General features: G+C 38.5%; 2 protein-coding genes and 1 pseudogene across 2 annotated transcripts; 2 read left to right on the top strand and 1 right to left on the bottom strand.

The window, feature by feature from the left end:
* Window positions 1–4,212: 4,212 nt before the first annotated feature.
* LOC100700951 (olfactory receptor 1-like) lies at window positions 4,213–5,236 on the bottom strand. Its single transcript, XM_019363653.2, has one exon. It carries the CDS (start codon window positions 5,182–5,184, stop codon window positions 4,213–4,215), a length of 972 nt encoding a protein of 323 aa, XP_019219198.1. The 5' UTR covers window positions 5,185–5,236.
* Window positions 5,237–16,305: 11,069 nt separating this feature from the next.
* LOC109203818 (olfactory receptor 1500-like) lies at window positions 16,306–17,031 on the top strand. The gene has a single exon (XM_025910835.1). It carries the CDS (start codon window positions 16,306–16,308, stop codon window positions 17,029–17,031), a length of 726 nt encoding a protein of 241 aa, XP_025766620.1.
* A 2,298-nt stretch (window positions 17,032–19,329) lies between these two features.
* Window positions 19,330–20,255, top strand: LOC109203817 (olfactory receptor 1J1-like; annotated as a pseudogene).
* Window positions 20,256–21,774: the final 1,519 nt, after the last annotated feature.

The following is a 21,774-nucleotide window of genomic DNA, read 5'->3' on the forward strand; positions in this document are numbered from 1 at the left end:
GTCGGTAGTTTTCCCGAGAATGGCGAGCAGCGGCCATTGCGAGTTAGCTTAGCTATTAGCCAATACACTTGTAATTACGGTCACTCGGCTTTATCGTTAGCCGCTTTAGCCTGTCGGTTTTTCTCAGTGCTCACCACTCCTTTGACAGCGTGAAAGGGTCCCTTCGTGGTCGCCAGTGTTAACCATTCCTCGCCGTCAGTCCCCTGACCGTGGTCGGGAGACGCGAGGGGAGATGCTTCCTCCAGGGCCGAAGTTTTTCCTCCTTCGGGGTTAACTCCCTTCACTTTTGTGGAGTAGTGAGGCAGGCAGAAATCAGCCGAGACACCGGAGAGTACTGAAGAGATGAGGCTTTAATAACAGCGCTGCACACTTCAAAGCACAATGCATAGGCTGTAGCCCATTAGAACGCTGCTCCCGGTCGCCCTCTCTACCCGTGTCACACTCTCTCTCTCTCTTTTCTTTTTCCGCTCCCCGCGTTTCCTTCACGCGCATGCTCACACACACATCACATACACTCCTCACTGCACCCAGCCACACACAAGACGGCAATTCCCGCAACACTCAGGTATTCCATGTTTAAGTTTTCCAAGTTAATGTTACATGTCCCTAGTGTTTAGTTTAGTTCAGTTTTCCCAGTTTAGTCTTAGTTAGTTTTGCTTTAGTTTACTCCTGTCTTCCGTTTGTATCACTCTCCAGTTTTCCAATTAAGTCAAGTTTTGTTTCCACGTGAACATGTTGGACCCAGCACACATTTAGTTCAGCAACAATTTTGATTTTAGTGTCTGTGTTACTCAGCTCCGCGTCATATGGATCTTCTCCACTAGAGAAGAGAAGGGCCTCAGCTGGCCCAGATTGCTATGGCCAACCCAGGTTTTATGGATTGCCTACTGTCTTGAGATGCTGGCTTGCTTGGTTGCAACAGCAAGCCAGCATCACCACCAACGTCATTGTTCTGAAGTGATTAGAGTCGGCAACCTGCGACTCTCCCCAGCGCCATACTCACCAGCTCTATCACTACCATTAAGCCCTTCAACATCCATGTTGCCGCTGCTGCAGCAAAGCCTCTCAAGTTCTTCCAAGTCCATGTCACCACAGCAACGGACAAACTCCTCGGCAGGCATGTGGTCTGAAGATGGGGAGCCTATTCCCACGGCACCTTTAGTTGTGCCTGGCATCCTCGTTGCCTCTTCCAAGAGGAAGTGGCATCCGTGTTGCTAGCGCACCTCGCCGGAGTCTAGTCTCCCCCTGAGCAACTCCCGGCGTAGTGTGACTGTGTTTTTCCACCTCCAGTTCTCTGTATAGCTGAGAGAGCTTAAACTGTTTTGTCTGATTTTAAGAAGTCTGATTGATGATTGTTCAGTGCTCTGCCAAGCTGGTGGTTTCTGAATTTAGAAACACTGATTCTGAGCCAGCCAGCAATGAGCCTTTGTTGTCTATTGCTTTGCCAACTGAACCCAGGCCTAAACATTTTTGTTTTGGAACCTGCCGTGAAGAGTTCAATGTATTCTCAGTGGGACTTGGAACCAAGTAATAGACTTATAAACAGGGTGTTCATTAGGGTTGGGTGATATGTAAAAATCTTCCAACCCACAATTGTCAGTCCAATAATCGACCATGGGCGATACATTTGCGCATGCGCAGACTTTTTAATGGATAGAGCAATTTAATCACGCATGGACTGATTTGCGTGCTTACAACACAGAAGTCCAAACATGGACGAACAAATTTCCCCATAAATTTAGGGCTGGAGCGCATCTGGAGTGCAGAATGAAAAAACTTTGGACAAACTGCCCAAAATGCGTTGACAGAGACATTTCAGGGATTTTGACTCAGTCTGCGCTCCAGATGGGTTAATTGTTAAACGTGTTAGTCGTGATGACGGCACGTTAATGCTGACAACACTAAAAAAATATATAAAGTATATATAAAGTCAATATATAAAAATATATCGACTATAAAGATAGTCGATATATTCGTCCAATCGCCCAACCCTAGTGTTCATGGACATTTATGTTGAAAATGTTTTTTGTGTGGCCGAATCAGCTCTCCCAGAGACTGAGACTCTGCTCAGGCTCCATTTAATGACTGAAGAAACTGTGAAATCATGTTTCTGTCCCCAGGGCAGCTGCAGTCGTGCCTTCCCCGCACCCATCAAAATTTCCCAGATGAGGGTGGCTAGGGTCCAGCCGCTCCCTGTTTCTGCTCCTAGGGTGGCTGCAGTCCAGCCTCCCCCTGTACCCAATCCAGTTCCCCAAGTGAGGGTGGCTGGGGCACCGGACTTATGCTCAGAAACTGTACAGTGCAAATGAATGCTAATCAAAGCATCAACTTAAGGACTCAAAAATTCCTGGTGGGAAGTTGTTGAAAGTATGTATGTAATGTACAAAGAAGTAGAAAACCTTGCCTGCAAATAAAAACTGATAACAACAAACAGCAGGGACACAGAAGGGGAAAAAAAACTCCCTACATTTAATTTGTTTCTATTGGCTGGCAACTTTTATATAGCACACAACCACGAGGAGCAGCTCAAAAGCTGGCTAGTTAATGTCTTCACTCAGAGAACCAATGTTACAACATAACCACACGGTCTGTCACGTTTAGTAGCTGTCTGTTCCTCTTCATTAAACCATGTGATCATAGAGTTATGAGTAGAATTTACTCAATCGGGTCACTACACAATGATTCAGTTTATTTGCCACAAAAAATAAAGTTTCTAGGTTTCTACCAGTTTAGTCAGTCCTTTACATTATATTTACATTTTGGTTGGACATTCTTTGAAACAGTAATCAAAGGTGCCCTATATCCACATAGAAGCTGGAAGACAAAGAAGTTTGAATGCTTCCTGACATATTCTCAGAGCAGACAATGTTTAAATATGTTTAAACAGTCATTAAAGTGTATTTATATAGTTATATAGGGGCTTTAATGAATTCCCTTAAAAAAAAAAAAACAAACAAGCATATGTCATGTTGCAATGCATACATCTCAGAAAGGCAACCTTTACATTTGGCTAAAGATAAATGTTATTAGTTATCACTATCACCTCACAGCATCAAGGTCCCTGCTTTGAACCCAATCTTTCACCTTTCCATACATGACTTGTCAACTCCTTTTTATTTTATTTATTTTGTATATGTAATGATAAATGGTTCATAAACTGGCCATAGTTGTGAATAAGTATCTGTATGTCTCTCTGTGTTGGTCCTAACAGTAACAACTACAGTTGCTTAAAAAATTACAAATCACAAATCTTTGCTACATGATGTGCTTTAAAATCAAATGCACATTGCCCCGTGAAGTGGGACATTTGTAATTTGGGTTCTGTTTGGAAGTACTTAAACATACTTGAACATTTTTATTTTATTTTATATGCATTCCTTAAATAAACAAAGGGGTAAAAATATTTATGCCAAATTTATTCTTACTTTTTAAATTTGACTTTACTAATTTTGTAGTGTGTTGTGATTCTTAACAACTTTCTCAGAGATTCTTTGATTTCTCGTGTCTGAAGAACATATATGATAGGGTTCAGCATTGGAGGAAAGACTGATGTCAGAGACAGGTTTATGATTCTGACATTTGGCTCTATGTTTGCACCTAGAGTAAATATGTGATTAATACTGGGAGGAAATAGATGTTGGCCCTAATAAAGTATTAGAGGTACACAGCTGGCTCAAGGCCCCCTATAATATTGCGTTCACACAATATTAAGCAAAGTCTGAAATTCTAAAACTATACAGGCTCAAAAAGATAATGTCAGGTACACAAAAAATTGCTCATCATTAAATTCAGAAGAGTTCAAGTTGTCCCTGACAGGAGACATTAACATAACTTGATGCACATGAACTGAATTTGAAAACACTCCTTTTAAAATGGAAATATGATGTATCCCTGATTATTTGCAACATACGTATTGTCATTTTCGTCTACTATAGGGCAAAACATAAATACAACATTTTTGAAGACAGAGATATGTGATGCACAGAAACATACCTTCCAAATCCTCAAAAAAAAAAAAAAAATCTACCTCTTTGCTAGGTGATGTGTTTTAAAATCAACCACAATTTGCACTGTGAATATTGAATGTACCACTTCTGTTCTGTTTCAAAGTACTGCAACATATCAGCCTTTTTTTAATTTCATAGTCATTCCTTAAATAAACAAAACACTAACTCAAAAGACTAACATGAAAAAAGGAAGTTTACACTTGTTTCATTTGACCTTTCTAAGTTTGTAGTGTTTTATGATTCTTAACAACTTTCTCAGAGATTCTTTGATTTCTCGTGTCTGAAGAACATATATGATAGGGTTCAGCATTGGAGGAAAGACTGAGGTCAGAGACAGGTTTATGATTCTGACATTTGGCTCTATGTTTGCACCTAGAGTAAATGTGATTAATATTGGGAGGAAATAGATTGCCACTAATGAAAGATGAGCTGTGCAGGTTTTAAAGCCCTTCATTCTTTCTCGAACTGTGGCTACTTTAGCTAAAGCATAGCAGATACACAGATAACTCAACAAAACAATTGAAAGAGGAAGCCAAAGAATAAGAACTAGTAAAATCCAAGCAGTTATATCACTGGGTGTATAATCATTGCATGCAAGCCGGTACATTTGACCATGGTCACAGAAATAGCTTTTAATAACAACTGATTCACAGAAAGAAAGCCTTGTGAGAAGGCCAGTTGCAATGAGTACAACAATAATGACAAACACCCAGAAAGAGGCAATTAAAGAGAACATGAACCTGTGAGTCACCTTCAGTTGATAATGCAGTGGATAAACGATCGCCATAACTCTGTCATATGACAGTGCAACCAGATTTAGTGCTTGCATCGAAAGGAATACATAGCAGAAAAACAGGAATGTCAAGCAGTCATTATAGGAAATGTGGGGGTGATTAAACAAAAAGATATCGAGAACCTTTGGCACCATGGCAGAGTTACCTAACAGATCAACCAATGCAAGATTGAAAACTGCAATATATTTCGGTGTTCTTAGATTGTGATCCAAATATATGGCAGCCATGACAGCTGTGTTTGCCAGGACAGACATAATATAAACAAAAACCAGAAAGGCATAATAATAATTTATATTAGGAATGCCAATAAATCCACTTATAATGAAAAATGCAGGACGCAAAAAAGTGATATTTTTACCAAGTGCAGAGTTGAAAAGATCCATTGGCAAATAATCTTACAGTCTTATATTGCCTAAGCTCTGATAATGCAGACAGCAGTACTGCACTTCATGGTTCTCTTATGCAAACTGGAGTACCCCAGATGAAGTTCTAGCTATCTGCAGATCCCCTCAGTGTTTATATTCATGTGTCTCCCTTAAGTGTATTGTACACCTATTCCAAAAAGGCCTAAGCCTTTTAAACCCATAACTACTAACACACATAGGTGTGTGTGTGTGTGTGTGTGCGTGTGTGTTTCCACACGCTATAGTTTCCAAATGTAAATGTTTTTTTTTTCTTTTCTTTCTTTGATATAGGATTTTAACTGTTCAAGCTGTAGGCTCTGTTTTCCATTCTACTTTTAAATACTCTAGGAACCACAAGTAAGCCACAGACTGAGAGCAAAGATCTCTAATGGGGTGATATGGCACTATAAGGTCAATAAGATAAGATGGAACCTGATTATTCAAGAGTATATGTAAGGAGCAGAATTTTAAATTTGATTTTAGATTTAACGGGGAGCCAGTGAAGAGAAGCCAATATAGAATAAATATGCTCTTGGGTGCTGGTTTAGCTTTAGTGGGCTGAGCAGGTGACCATATGCCGTATGGCTGAGAGTGGCTGGCCTGGGTTCGAATAGGACCTGTGGCCCTTTGCTGCATGTCTTCCCAGCTCTCCCTCTGATTTCTTGTCAGTCTCTACTGTCCCTATCAAATAAAGACAAAAAAGACCAAAAAAAAAAAGATAAAAAAGGATAAATGTGTTCTCACTTTCTAGAGATAAATGTGAATGCCGGCTCGTTGCCTGGATCAACAAGGTCCGTGTCAGGTGTTGAGGAACCAGGGCACCCTGATGAGAAGTGGGCTACTGTAACAAGAAGGCATTGGTGGGCAAGGGACGAAAATAGGGCGTTGTTGGAATGCTACTACGCAAGTAACCCCGGCGAAAGGCGTTACATGAATAGGATGGAATCTTCAATATCCAACATCCACATTGACCGTGAAACAACTAGTAGCTCAGAGTTTCAACATTCAGAAGAAGGGATTGCTCTCACAGCTAGAGATTGACAAGGCACAACACACATGCTATGGCAAGGGTGAGCCAGGACGACACCCGAGATTGGGTACAGGTCAGGCATCTTAGCAGCTAAGATGAACAGCCACATGGGTCAATACATGACTGGGACACAGGCAAGAATAGCAGAGGTGCAAAACACCAGCTACTGGTAGACTAGGACCCTCAAGCTCCCACGCCTCTGGTAGAGGACCCGAGCTTGAGGGGGAATAAATTATCTATCTATCTATCTATCTATCTATCTATCTATCTATCTATCTATACACAAAATTCACGGTTCGGTTCAGTTCGATACTTTGGTGTCACAGTTATATATTTTTTCGATACAAAAGAAAATCTTCATGCCTTGTAATTTATTAAAATTATAATTATTTCTTTTAACTCAAAATTACAGTTTTAAAATTAAATGTTGCTGAAACAACAAAAAATTAAAAAAATAAATCTATCTGATGGAGAAATCACTCATCTGTGGAAAAGAGAGTTTATTACAGAGAAATGGCTCTTTCCAAAATAAAAGCTATACTATACCCTTCTTCTGGGGTATAGTCTCAGCAGCATATTAAACATATCAGGTCACCATAAAATGAACCACTCTCTGATGGACCTCCCCTCACACTCATCTTCTGGAGTGCTAGCACTTAGCTGCATATACAACAAAAACAACTTAAATAAAAGGCCCACTTAAATGCAACCCAAAAAATAGTTTACTCAATTTTCATGTTTTTCTTCAGAAAAATTAGGATGTCCACATTTTCTGCTGACAGCACAGATCTGCTTGCTGTGACAATGTCACCTGCTGTGGAAAACATCCTCTCACTTGGGACAGAGGTTCCAGGTACAACCAAGTAACACTGTGCCAACTTGGAAAGATGAGGGTACAAGCTGTGATGTTCCTTCCACCATCTCAGTGGGTTATCATCTGTGGGAATGCAGTCTGCTAACCTGTACAAGTTATTTCCTCCTCTGCCACTTCGGCTGCAGACCTGGTCCTTGGCTCCTGTGCCATGAACAATTCTCCAAACAACTCCTTCATTGTCGACTTCTTCTCTGGTGAAGATGCTGATGGCGAATCTGAAGAGTTTGCTGCTTGAGTCTCTGCGGAGGTCACAGTTTCTGTGGTGCCTGCGGCTTGGTCCTGAGGAAATATAAACAACCAAACTGTTAATTGTATTTGGTTAAATAGTATTTATAAATCATGCAGTAGCAAAATAAAATTTGAAAAATGAAAAAAAAAATACCTACTTGTTCAGTGCTCAGGACAATCTCCGTGGTGAGCGCTCCATAGACTCTGAGCTGAGTGACATCCAAGTGTCACAGGGACTTGAATCGAGGATCTAAAGCTGTGCACTTGTGTAGGTAATTCTGAAGGGAAGGATCAATGTATCTCTGCTTCTGGTCCTCCCTGATCTTTTTTTTTTACATCTCTCACTGCTGGGCTGTTGTCATCAGACAATGCCATAAAGTTCAGGATGTGCATTTTAAGTGGCAGGATCATGGATGCTGTTGGAGATGATGCTTCACATATCATGATTGTTACAGATTTTAGGGTATTCAGCCACTGTCTGTTCTTCTTCCTGAGTTAGATTCTGAATGTTCTTCATACTCTTCTTCACAGTGTTGTCGGCCATAGCAGCATACACTGCAGCTTGCTGTTCAAGGTATCTTTCCATCATATCATGGGAGGAGTTCCACCTAGTTGGAACATCTTGAATCAGTTTTTCTTCACTAAGCTGCAGCAGTTGTTTTTTTTTCTTAAACACACATAACTATGTTCTTAGCATTGTCAGTAGTTACAGGTATTGTCACAGTTGGTCACACTAACTTTCAATCTTCCACAGCTTCTGACAGACCTTTGGCTAAGTCGTCAGTGGCGTGACTTTCGATGAGGCGTGTCTGTGTAGCTCTTGACAGCCAGCCGTCTGAGGTCAGAGCAACAGCGGGTGCTGCTTACACCGCCGTCTCTAATTTGGCTTTTGTCTCCTTGTACAAAGCAGAAACTGTGGTATCGGTGAAATAGGTTTGTGTCGACAGCAATAAAAGTAGCAATTGCCCTGTCCATTTCTTTTGCCCTCTTAGAATCATGTGCTAACTGCTGTCTAAATGACTCGGGTAAAGTTTGTAGTATGCGTGCTCGTTGTTGTTTTTGTCTGCTTCCACTTGTCTTTGCACTAGGGTTATGTTGGCTTAAATGTGCAGTCATATTCGTTGTGTTCCCACTGATGTAATTGAGCATTGCGTGGCACATCCGACATACTGTTGTACTTTTGTCAACGACGCACTTACCATCAAGGTCATACTTCACATGAAAACCAAAATAGTTCCAAACGCCAGATCTGAATGACAGTGGAGGAGGTTCAATTTTGGGTAGCATTGAGGCAGCTGCCATGCTGCAACGAGCTTATCTTCTGTCTCACTAGCTTGAGTGAATACATATGGGCGGCGCTCAGTGGATCTGCGCTTGACAATGCAGCCTAGGCGGAGTAGTCAAATGCAGATCCACTGAGTGCTCAACACAGACAGCATCGTCAGAAGTTGATAAAATAAATTAAAAATTTTGTATTGTTCAATACATATGCGTACCAAACCGAAAGCACTGTATCGAACAGTTCAATGCAGATACATGTATTGTTGCACCCCTAATATATATATATTTATGTAGCTACATGTTGGGATAGGTTCTTTGTGAAGGCAGTCTTAAATTTCTTAAATTTCACCATGTAGTTTGAGTCATCATCGGAGATCTCCATGGTGTAATGGCAGAAAGCAGGTAAAACCACTGAACATGAAACCTATATCTCACCTCCAAGAAGCTCAGATACAAACCTGTAGTAGACAGTTCAAGAAAGTAATTATTAATCTACACAATAACTGTCCACTATAGAGCTTTTTGAAATAGTTTTATTTTACTGCATGGCTCAAGGACAGTCCACAGCAATTGGAGTTTTACCAGCTCTGATGGTGTTAAAATGACTAGCTTGTGCTTTTGTTTGTCTAAAGCAGCAAAAACAGCCTCTTGATTTCCACACTGTGGAAACATCCTGTATGAGTGGCTCTTTCTGTTGCCCCAGTCTTGTTTGCTCCTGGTGTAGTTCCTCCATATTAGCAGGGTTGTGTTTAAAGTGACCCACTATCTTGTGACATTTTGCTAATACATCACTAAACCCAGTATTGGCAAGGCTAACAGTCAAAAAACTGTTGAATTGTACGTGAAATAGTCTTTCTGCATTGTAGTTGGAAAGTTCGATCGCCTGACGCTAACTGTAGCACATTTTCTAACCCCCTATCTTCTACCACTGATAGTGGTCTACAGTTCAGAGCAATCCATTTTGCGAGAGAAATTGTAAGTTTGTCCGATGTTGACTAACTGCTTTTGGTCCTGAAGCCAATCATTTCATCAAGTTTGGGCTGCTGACACCTTTTGTTGGTACTTGAATTGAGGCTTACAGCTCCCACGGCCTCTGTGCTCGCTGCAGGTCCTTTAGTGGTATGCAAACTGCTTTTTGCACAGTTTGCACAAAACCACGCTTTTATCAAAGCTTCTGTCGGGTAGTCTCTTAACTAACTGAAGTCTTTCATTGAACTACCAAATATAAAAATTTGTACTCTCTTTCTGTCCAGACACATGGCAGCACTTATTTAACAAAATAATAATGCAGACATAAGTGTACACATTAATTTTTGACTGCTAGTGAAAATCGTTTTCTTTACTAATTACTCTCTCACTGAACTAACAGCCAGTCCCTCAACATGTTTATACTCCCTGCTCATACTGCCTTCAAATTTGTTTGTTGTTGCACTCAACAACAAACAAATAACAAAACTAACAAAAAAAGTATCTTCAAGTATCGAATTGCATTATATTTCCTCATGTCAATATACAGGCCACAAGTAGGGGCGACGTGTGTAAGTGAATGAACTTCCAGTTACACTGCGCCCCCTGGTGGATGCACTGGTTTTCATAAATGCTGCTTGGGTGCATTAACATTCCTGTTTGCACTGTACACGTCACATGCGGGGAATATCATTAAAGTCATGGATCAGCCGGCAGTGGGTCAATAAACCACCAGGTATCTATTATGGCCCTGTCAGGAATGAGTCTGCCATTTAAAGTGGCTGTATCTGTAATTTTATTTTCCCGTACCAGTATGAGTATTGTATGATCATATTGAATTGAATGACACTCAGACACCCTCATATATTCTTCTACCAGGGCTTGACTGGGACAAAAACAAAATCAGAACAGGCAATTTTGGTACAGGCGTCCCACCATTATCAGTCAGTCAGGTGGCAACCAATGTGAAGTTGCATCTCTGCTTCAAAAAAATCTTTGAAAAGATTATTCAAACTTTCATTTAATCGATACTTGACTATTGGAACAATCTTAAGTCTTCACATGTCAATCTTTCATTGCTTGGTCGAGCTGGTACAAAATCCTCAGTTAGGGCTGAGGTTTGTGTAACCAACTTTAAAGAGAATTACAGTACAATAACTACTTGGACCCTAGCCAGAATCAGAAGAGACCAAATTTGTGTGGAACCAAAGTACTGAACAGCAATAATGACTCAGACACAATTTTAACTTTAGAGTAGCCAATTTGTACAGGAAAAAGTATAAAATGAAATAATGACCTGGATTATTAGAAAACAAATGAACAGTGTGCACACTTAACCAAAATAAAAGTACTTATTGGGGCCCTTTAAGAATTTAGAGTTATGTTGGCAACAGCCAACTTTGAAATTCCTTGTAAGTGTAGTGTGTAGGTGTGTCTCTCCTTCGTGGTGATTTGTCCTCAAAGTGGTTGGCTCGCCATCTGTCACGACCTGAATCTTGTCCTGGTCCTCGGACTTTGCGGTCCTCTCCAAAAACCTGTCAAACAATTTACATTTCTAGTCAGTCCATTTTCAGATGCATTTGTTTAAGGTTCAAATGTAAAATCAAAATATTGCATCAGCCTCATATATACATCTTAAATTGTTTCGAATCTCACAGTTTCTGCTTTTCTTTTAGCTGTACAACATTCAGTTTCAAGTACTCAAATATTTGTCTGTTCATGTAAACAGTAATTCAATAACCCTTTACTCTAGGTTACTTTAAACTCACAGTGAACTGACAAAAATTAGCTTCAGGGAGGCTAAGAAACATATTTCCCACCATTGCTCTGTTTCACAAAGCCAAACATATTAGTATCGGAACTGCAGCAGCTCTCCGGATGAAAGGTGAGTGGTTAGCCTCTGAGAAACCGAGCTAGCATTAGCATGACCACGACGGTAAGTCTCTACAAGTTTTTATTTCCATCAAAATAACGCTCGTCTTACCGACTTTACTTCTGTCCTTCACCCAGTCACTCGGCTCCGGACTTCCAGCAGGTAAGTACGCTTTCTTTTCCTTTTCCCCAAACTCTGGGTTTTCCTCTTTTTCGTTCTCTGCGTTTCTCAGTCTAAGCAGTAGATGCCTTCACTCCTGTTGCTGAGATGGGAAAACCCGGGAGGACCATGCGCTTTCACCTCACTTCCTAGCTGACAGGGTGAATGCGGCCTGCGTAGGCTCTGATTGGCTGTTGCACTAGGTGCCCCCCACATGGGGTGAACTGAGAAGTGCATTCAATTGTCATAGGAACTGACAGTTTGTTGATGTGAACGGTTAAAATAAAGAGAATAAATACTCTTGTCTCTTTTTTTATCATTTAAATATGTTTTTTTTCCATCTGGGCTAATTTTGGGTTATAACTGGCACATACAACAAAGACCAGATATCATCCATATTGGCTTCCTTGTGTTGGTTGCCAGTCATTTTTAGAATTGATTTTAAGATTTTATTGTTTATTTTTGCATAGGTTGGCTTCTCATTTCCTTTCTAATGTTTTAATCCTGCACACTCCTGCAATATCACTGAGGTCTGCCAAACAAAGCTTAACTGTTCCAAGTTCCAAATAAAACCATAGAGGCAATCAGGCCTTTGCAATACGTGCTCCTGAATTGGAAATCTGTTTGAAAGCACTTATTCTTTGGCTTTTCAACTAGACTGAATTCTGATTTCTTTAATTTATATTTTTTTTTAAATTTTACAATCTGTTTTATTATTAATTGTATATATGTGTATATATGTATATATATGTATATATATACATATTCTTTCTGCTGTGCACCACTACAGTAACAAAAGTGTTGTTTTAAAATGTGCTAATGAATAAATTCGACTTGCCGTGAAATTCTGCAGTGGCCCCGTTTCAAGTCAAAAGGCAATTAAATTTAAGTTGCCTATTATTACAAATCACATGTAAATTTGCCTTGTTAGGCTGTAAGATTTCAATGGGATATGACACCCTTTTTTCTTTAACACCCATGTCATGAAAGGTATTCAATTTTATGAGTCAGTGTAATTCTTGTTTTCTTTCTGCTTACCTACCAACTTACCTAATCTTTCTCCCTTGGCTGTTGAAGTGTTTACCTAACCTTTCAGGACATTACATCATCCCGTGAGAGCAGTGGCAACAAACAACTCATTAACAGTCTCATTAAACAGAAATTTTCCAACCTAGGGAGTTAAGACTGTTGTGAAGTCAAGTTCATTGAGACTTTACTTTATTACAGTATTTCTGAGGTAAGCTGTGTGATTATATATGTATACAATCTGTATACTCAATCAAGCTATTGTTTGTAGAAACATATATCAGATTTATTATATTTGGATTCCATACACACCCCTTCATGTTTTATACCTAATTTATAATGAAAAATATTCTGGATAATACATTGCCATGTTTTTTTTTCTATTTAAGTATCTCTGCAATTTGTGCCACAGATAAAGATGGATGTATTTAACTGAAACTTGTCCCTCGTATCTGAGCTAGGTTAGCATTTGTCAAAACAAACATATTGTTTCTGAGATCAACACCTTAGAACTACGTGTGCCATAAGTGTGTGGTGAAGAGTTTATGCACTTCAGGATTCAATTAAATCTGAAGTTTATTCAGATCAGGTGTTAAATAACCAAGAAGCACAACATAAAGCGACTCCAAGGTTTCAAGCTTTAACTACATAGAAGACCAATGAAAAGTAACACTATTCTCCAGTACTTTGATGTTAAAATGTAAGTGGCTGTATGCCATCTTTTTCAGAAACCAGCTATGAAGGGAGGTGTCATAAATCAGTGTACTTCTAGTGCTAGTCCCTAGCCTAGACAAATGAGATTTTCATCATGTATGGGATCCTAGTGTAAAATCTTTGCTTAATCAAACGTATAGAATGACGTCAGAATGGTTTGAAGTTCAGGTCCAGCGCTGCTCGCCAACATGATGCTGGTGAAAAGTTTGCTACTGCTGGCTGAAGTCAAAGGAACAGAAAAAAAGAAAATAAGAAAATAGTCCATGTGAAAGGGAGGTGAAAGCAAGGGTGCTACATGTAGCTTGGTTGGTAAAGGGAGAGAACTGGATGGAAAGAAGACAGGCGGATATTTAGTGTTTACATGCTTCTAGCATCCACATGCATTAATACGCTGATGGATATATCAGAGAGCAACTTGGGGTTAGTGCCTCAACGATATTTGGCATGTAGACTGTAGCAGATGTGGATCAAACCACCAACCTTCCAATTATTAGCTGACCTGCTATACCTCCTGAGCCAAAGCCACCCATTTGAAATTGTTGTACCAAAAGTATATGAATATTGTTGAAGAGCACTAAGGAGTGTTATATGGGACTGTGAGTTTGCAGCTGGAAATCAAAGGGATGATGTTGAAATTTGAGTGTGTATGCCTCACATGCCAGAAGACAAAGAGGAATTCTGGTGTAAAGTCGATGCAGTGGTAGAGTTATCTAGGTGTGCCTTAAAGTGCAGGTCTTAAATACACCATTTATTCCCAAGAAGAAAGAAATTCAGAGTTACAAACACAATTTTAAAAGGACCTTTATGGAATAAAAACATTTTCAGTATGCTAAAATCCCTGCCAACAGGAATAAATATACACTATTCAAAAAAAAATATATAATACAATGTTTCTCATACACTAAAACTCTCCCCCACAGTCCCGTGATACCACTGTCTGGCCACGCTCAGGCAAATGTTTCTTATCTTTAAAACCAGGCGAGGAATTCCTCTTCCGAGAGAGAGACCACGCCAGCCAGAAAACCAAGGAGGAACCTCCTTTCTCAGCCCTGTTTCTTCCTAACGGGCGCGTTGCCACACAGCCCAGCCGCACTCCACACTTGGCCTCTCGATTACTGCAAACACGGCCTCCCTCGTAACACCGCCTTATGCTGGCCGGTCCGTCTCCGAATGACCCGTCGTACCCCACGATAAGGCAGCAGGTCCTTCTTTGCCCACGCTGGCTTGCACGCGTTTTTTCCTTCCAGTCTCTGCGCTCACCCTCTCCTTTATCAAGTCTGTTTGGTGGCTAATAGGCTGCCTCAGGGCATGCCCACACTTCAACAATTGCCTGCTATTGTCTGCCCAGTCCACAGTAGATTAAAATGATATCATGCAACAACACTAAAACATGCAATATATATATCAGGGTAAAACCATGCAAATAAAATCAGTACTGTATGCACCAATATATTACAATCAAAACAACATAAACCCTAAAACTAACACAAATTTCCGCTGTGTGACATCTGGATTGTGTTCAGTGCCCTGAACACAAACAAAAAATAAGCTTTATTATAAAGCCACTCCTCCACTATTTACCTACCATATTTTTTGGACCATAATGCGCACTGGATTATAAGGCGCACTGTTGATGAATGGGTCTGTTTATAAGGCGCATTCAGCGAAACAAAACAGTCAGATAAGTCAAACTTATCAGCTGAATTCAAAGGCGATGTATGATGTATGATGTATCTACTGTACAGGGGAGATTAAAATATTAATGAAAGGAAAGGGAGAGTTTGGCAAAACAGCTGAGTTACATGTAATACATTGAGATATTCCCATAGATCGCAAAGTGTTGCTGAGCCTGTACCTGTTCAACTTGCCTGTTTTATTGGTTTATCCACAATGTGCATGCGCGAACCACCAGAAACAAGCTGCTGCCCTTAGAACCTACAGCTCCAGTCACTGTTAATGGGGTACGACACGCTGTCAGGGGCAGAGACGACACTTTGTTATGAGACTTAAGTAAGTGCAGCTTTCAGTGGCAATAGCTGACAATGGCCACAATGGCAATAATAAAAATGTTTGATGCACATATTAATTCACAGGTGAGGAGCTTTATGACAGAGCAGTGTGAGATTAAAGTTATGACAAGGCAAGAAGTGTTTGCCTTGCTTGTCCTGAAGAAACTGCCACTGGTATATATTAAGGGCTGATTGGGAATTAGAAACAGAAGGGAGCCAAGACATGTGAAAACAGTCAGGACAATCAGGGGGAGAGGACATGAAAGAAAAAATAACCTTAATGTAAAACAGGGAGTAATCAAAATAGACTAATAGACTAATATGAATGCTAACACTTAGGATTTAAAGATAAGGAAATGCAAATGGACCAAGGTGTAAACACAAAACAAGAGCGAGGGAGCCGCAAACAGACGCACAGGGATGTAGTTGACTGCAACTCTAATGCCAGACATGAATCAAAAACTCTTCACTAAAATAGCCAAGAACAGGAACCAGATTCAGCAATGCTACAATGCAATCAAATCAGTCAAACCACAGAACAATGGAAAAAAAAAAAAAACAGGAATCCAAAATTTCAAACATTAGAACAGAAAAACTAAACAGAAAACTAAAACTTGAATATATTAATTAAGATATTAAAACAGGAAAGAAGGAGCCCTTTGAACCTTCACAGGTGATATTAAGTATACTGATAAACTGAATTTTACTGAAATATCAAATAAAACCAGCAGCAGAATGACCCATTTCTACTGTAACCATTTATTTTGTGAACCAAGTGACTGTGACCTGCTGAATGGTTGACACAAGGGAACAGACTGCTGCTATAACTAACATAACACAAAGTTGGTCTGTTCATGTTTGGAGCCAGCCTTCAGAGAACAAAGGTTACGTAAGAAGACAGAGCACAGAAAATTATAGAAGATTAACAGAGGGTTATCTAATGGAATTTTTGAACTCAGCAGTTGAGAAAAACACCACCTTTGTGCAATCTGCATATTTTATAATAAGTGGGTTCATTGGCATACCTAATATTAGATATTATTTCGTCTTTCTATGTTTTATTTACATTTTTTCAGTGGTGGGAAACTCTTTAGTGATGACTGTAATAATTTTGGATCGTATGTTGAGAAGTCCTAAATATATTGCAGTTTTTAATCTTGCACTTACAGACCTGTTAAGTAGCTGTGCTTTGGTGCCAAAGGTTCTTGACATTTCTCTGTTTAACCATTATTATATCTCTTACAACAACTGCTTGACTTTCATGTTTTTCTGCTTTACTTTAATTTCAATGCAGGCTTTTAATCTAGTTGTATTGTCCTTTGACAGAGTCATGGCTATCATGTACCCGCTGCACTATCAAATGAGAGTGAGCCACAAGGTCATTCTGTCTTTGATTGCTTTTTTCTTCCTTTTGGCCATCACTCTTACACTCATTGCAGTTGGCCTTCTCACAAGACTTTCCTTCTGTAAGTCTGTGATTATTCAGAGCTATTATTGTGATCATGGTCCTATGTATCGTCTTGGCTGCAATGATGTTACCCCTAATTATATAATTGGGTTTTTGGCAATAATTCTTGTTCTTGCATTTCCACTGGCATTTATCGTGGGAAGTTACTGCTGTATCGGTTATTCTTTGTCAAAATTTCTACATTTAGGGAAAGAGTGAAAGCTTTTAAAACCTGCACAGGTCACCTTTCATTAGTGGCAATTTATTTCCTTCCTGTTATATTTGTGTATGTTTTTTGGCCTGTAATACATCCAAATGCAAGGATCATAAACCTTTCTATGACCAGTGTCATGCCTCCTATGTTAAATCCAATAATCTATGTTCTTCAGACACAGGAGATCAAAGAATCATTGAGAAGATTGATGAAATCTAGAGTGCAGGCTAAATTGGAAGTGTTTAGACTTAAACCTTTGTAAGTTTCTATTCTATCATTCTAGTTTTTTTTTTCTTTTTAAGTTGAATATGTAGGCGAAGTATTTCATCCACAGTATTGCAGTCTTTTATGCAGCCAAACCATCAAGATTTCATTTGGAACAATAAACAATATAACTACTTCATTCACCGAAACGCAAAATGATCTAAAAATTTAGTGTCAGAATAAAAACTGACAAAAGACAGCAACAGCCAAGAACTGTAATAATGGACACTTATTCTTGCAAGGGAGCAAAAGCATCAAATACAAGGTTTCATATTAGACTTTGTCAATTCCACCCTCCTTTGCCTTAAAACTCTTTAAGTTTAAAGAGGGCTTCTCACAGTGTGTGTACTGTAGTGAGTAGATATTGAGTAGATAATTGAGTAGTACATTGAGATAATGAGTAGACATTTTTTTGCAGCTTATTGAGTGTATCCTTGACTTTTTTTTTTTTACTATAATGCAGCTCACACTAATTAGAACATTGTATAACATATTTTTTACCCATCAGTTAAGCACAAAAATCTAAAATGTAACTAAAAATTTCCTCATTTGTATTTTGTTGGAGTAACAATGTAACTCAAAAAAAAAGTTATAAAAAAAAGTAATAATATAGAGTAGCAGCAGTCTTTTTCCTTTTTTGTCTCATTCCTCATTTCTATTACTTTTATGGTACAGGTATAGGCTCTTAATTATTCTTTCTTCTTCATGCATACTGTTATTGTATGTGTGGTTGTGCATTCAAAAAGAAGCACCTAAATCCACTAATAGTAGATAAGTTTGTGTTTTAAGTGCTGACCAAGTTTATAGAAGCCTACATGGGACTGTATAAAACCGATGATATAAAATGGGAAACTTCACCTGAGTGTAAATACAAATGAAAATCCAAAAAGTTTAATGTTCTTTGGCTGTACTTCTGTGGGTGTTCTATATCATATAAATACTTCAAATTCAGTTTTCAAAGTCATAGCATTCAATTCCCTTTATTTATTTATTTTTTAAATAAAACATTCAAACACTCTCCTCATACATCTTACTTGTGACATTCAAGAAGTATGGAGATTAAAGTTGGTATCGGCACGACACCATTCTTGCTGGCTGCCTCCCAAAATATTTGTGAAATGATTTGTTTTCTCGCTGACTTCATGGATATTGGGTATTTGTTATGGAAACAAACATGATTAAGCGAGTAAGTCTGTATAAGAGGATTTAAGAATTATTTTCATCATACTAAAAATAATTATTAAAAAAATACTTGACGATATGCCATCTTATTTACTCCTTAAAATTGTACATTATCAAACTGGCTTATGTGTGCATACGTGTGCATATATACACTTGCAATTTGTTATTTTAAGAAAAAGGATGCTATGGCTTAATCGCATGTTGTAAACATCAAATTAACACTGAATAATATATACCAGTTTTGAAGCAAAATATGAAGCCATAAAGAAAGAATCTTTTTCAAGAAAGGCCTTGCCAAATTGAGCATTTAACAAGATGATGCCAAATCACATTCTACCAGTATTGTAACAGCATCGCTACAGAGACCAAGTCCAGTTATTAAACACTCCTTAACTAATTAAAACATTTGGAACAATATAAAATGTAAGATATGACAAAAGAAGCCCTGAACTCAAATCCATTTTTGAAATTTTTGAAAAAACCTTTTTGAAATTTGTCGTTTGCATGAAATTTGAAAAAAAAAAAAAAAAAAAAGCATATATATGAATAAATATATTATAATATATTTTGGAATTTCTGTTGTTATTATTAGCAGTTATTGGTTTGAATAATCAGGTGACTGAACTGAATTTAATGTACATTTTAAACACCTTGCAATTATTGTGGAAAAAACAGGTTGCAGAATACACTCATGGGATCATGCCTGAAGATAAACATTGAGGGGATCTGCAAACAGTTAAAGCATGCAAGAGCTTCATCATCTGGTGTACTGTATGTGCATAACAAAACCCAGTCAGCCAGTGCTGCCACCTGTCTCATCAGCACTTGGGCAATATAAGCTTGGCAGAAATCTTACAATGGACTTTTTTAACTCTGCACTTGGAAAAAATATCACTTTTTTGCGTCCTGCATTTTTCATTATAAGTGGATTTATTGGCATTCCTAATATAAAATATTATTATGCCTTTCTGGTTTTTGTTTATATTATTTCTGTCCTGGCAACACAGCTGTCATGGCTGCAATATATTTGGATCACAATCTAAGAACACCGAAATATATTGCAGTTTTCAATCTTGCATTGGTTGATCTGTTAGGTAACTCTGCTATGGTGCCAAAGGTTCTCGATATCTTTTTGTTTAATCACCCCCACATTTCTTAATCTTTTTTTTTTTTTTTTTTCATGCATAATGTACTGTCTTGACATGTACTGCATTGTTTATCACTGCATTATCACTGAAGGTGACTCACAGCTCATGTTCTCTTAATTGCCTCTTTCTGGGTATCTGCCATTACTTTTATACTAATTGCAATTGGCCTTCTTACAAGGCTTTCCTTCTGTGAATCAGTTGTTATTAAAAGCTATTTCTGTGACCATGGTCAGATGTACCGGCTTGCATGCAATGATTATACACCCAGCTATGTAATTGCTAAGATTTTGCCAGCTCTTATTCTTTGGCTTCCTCTTACAATTGTTTTGTTGAGTTATCTGTGTATCTGCTATGCTTTAGCTAAAGTAGCCACAGTTCGAGAAAGAATGAAGGGCTTTAAAACCTGCACAGCTCATCTTTCATTAGTGGCAATCTATTTCCTCCCAATATTAATCACATTTACTCTAGGCGCAAACATAGAGCCAAATGCCAGAATCATAAACCTGTCTCTGACATCAGTCTTTCCTCCAATGCTGAACCCTATCATATATGTTCTTCAGACACGAGAAATCAAAGAATCTCTGAGAAAGTTGTTAAGAATCATAAAACACTACAAACTTAGAAAGGTCAAATGAAAAAAGCGTAAACTTCCTTTTTTCATGTTAGTCTTTTGAGTTAGTGTTTTGTTTATTTAAGGAATGACTATGAAATAAAAAAAAGGCTGATATGTTGCAGTACTTTGAAACAGAACAGAAGTGGTACATTCAATATTCACAGTGCAAATTGTGGTTGATTTTAAAACACATCACCTAGCAAAGAGGTAGATTTTTTTTTTTGAGGATTTGGAAGGTATGTTTCTGTGCATCACATATCTCTGTCTTCAAAAATGTTGTATTTATGTTTTGCCCTATAGTAGACGAAAATGACAATACGTATGTTGCAAATAATCAGGGATACATCATATCTCCATTTTAAAAGGAGTGTTTTCAAATTCAGTTAATGTGCATCAAGTTATGTTAATGTCTCCTGTCAGGGACAACTTGAACTCTTCTGTATTCAATGATGAGCAATTTTTTGTGTACCTGACATTATCTTTTTGAGCCTATATAGTTTTAGAATTTCAGACTTTGCTTAATATTGTGTGAACGCAATATTATAGGGGGCCTTGAGCCAGCTGTGTACCTCTAATACTTTATTAGGGCCAGCATAGAGAAATAGGCAGCTACACATCACTCATTCACAACTGTGGCCAGTTTATACAGACAGTTTATACACATACACACAGTTTATACAGTACTAGTTACTTTTAAATGTACGAAAAAAATCTGGAGAGAACCCATGCACATGCAGAGAGAACATAGAAACCCCACATTGAAAGGCCCCAGCTGAGGCTCAAACCATCACCTGGTGACCGTATCAGTGACGATCTTTGGTCAAATGTAGGAGTTTCTTTTTAAAAATGTAACTGCAGCATATATTTATTGTTTGAAATATATTTATTGTTGTTCAAACAGGTAAGCATAAAAGCATTGTTGTACTTTGTTCTATCAGCTGTCCTCAAAATTGTAACTGTAAAAATACACTGCCTGTTTTATTGTCTGCTCTGAGAATGTCAGTACATTTTTGTTTCTTTGCCTTCCAGCTTGTAAATAATTATGTAAGTTCATCAAAAAGTTTATAGTGATTAGAAACTTTTTGATCAATTTTACAGCCAGGATTGATCAGGTGACCCTAGGCCGTCCCTTCGTTGTGCTGCAAAAGGCCTTAGCAGCTGGGGGCTTCTCATGATGCACTGAATGTTATTCTTCACTCACCTCTCCTACTCTGTACACCACCCATATCATTGATTATGATTAATTTCTGGCTCCTCTACACAGCAGGGCTCTAGACTAACTTTTTGCCATGGACGCACTGGTACGCCTAACTTTAAAAATTTAGGCGTACCGGCACAAATGTTAGGCGCACTCAAATTTTTCAACCGCATCGCTTAACACCGCAGTTTTACATGTGCACTTTCTTTGGGGGGGGAAGTCCATACAGACAATATTCATTTCTAAATTATTAACTAACAAACTTGTGCTTAAATTGCTTTGTCAATATTGTAGAAAATGTTAAACTTAATCATCATCTTGGCTCCTCTGACGACCTGTTTGC

Source organism: Oreochromis niloticus, linkage group LG10 (genome assembly GCF_001858045.2).
Source record: "Oreochromis niloticus isolate F11D_XX linkage group LG10, O_niloticus_UMD_NMBU, whole genome shotgun sequence".
Taxonomy (NCBI): domain Eukaryota; kingdom Metazoa; phylum Chordata; class Actinopteri; order Cichliformes; family Cichlidae; genus Oreochromis; species Oreochromis niloticus.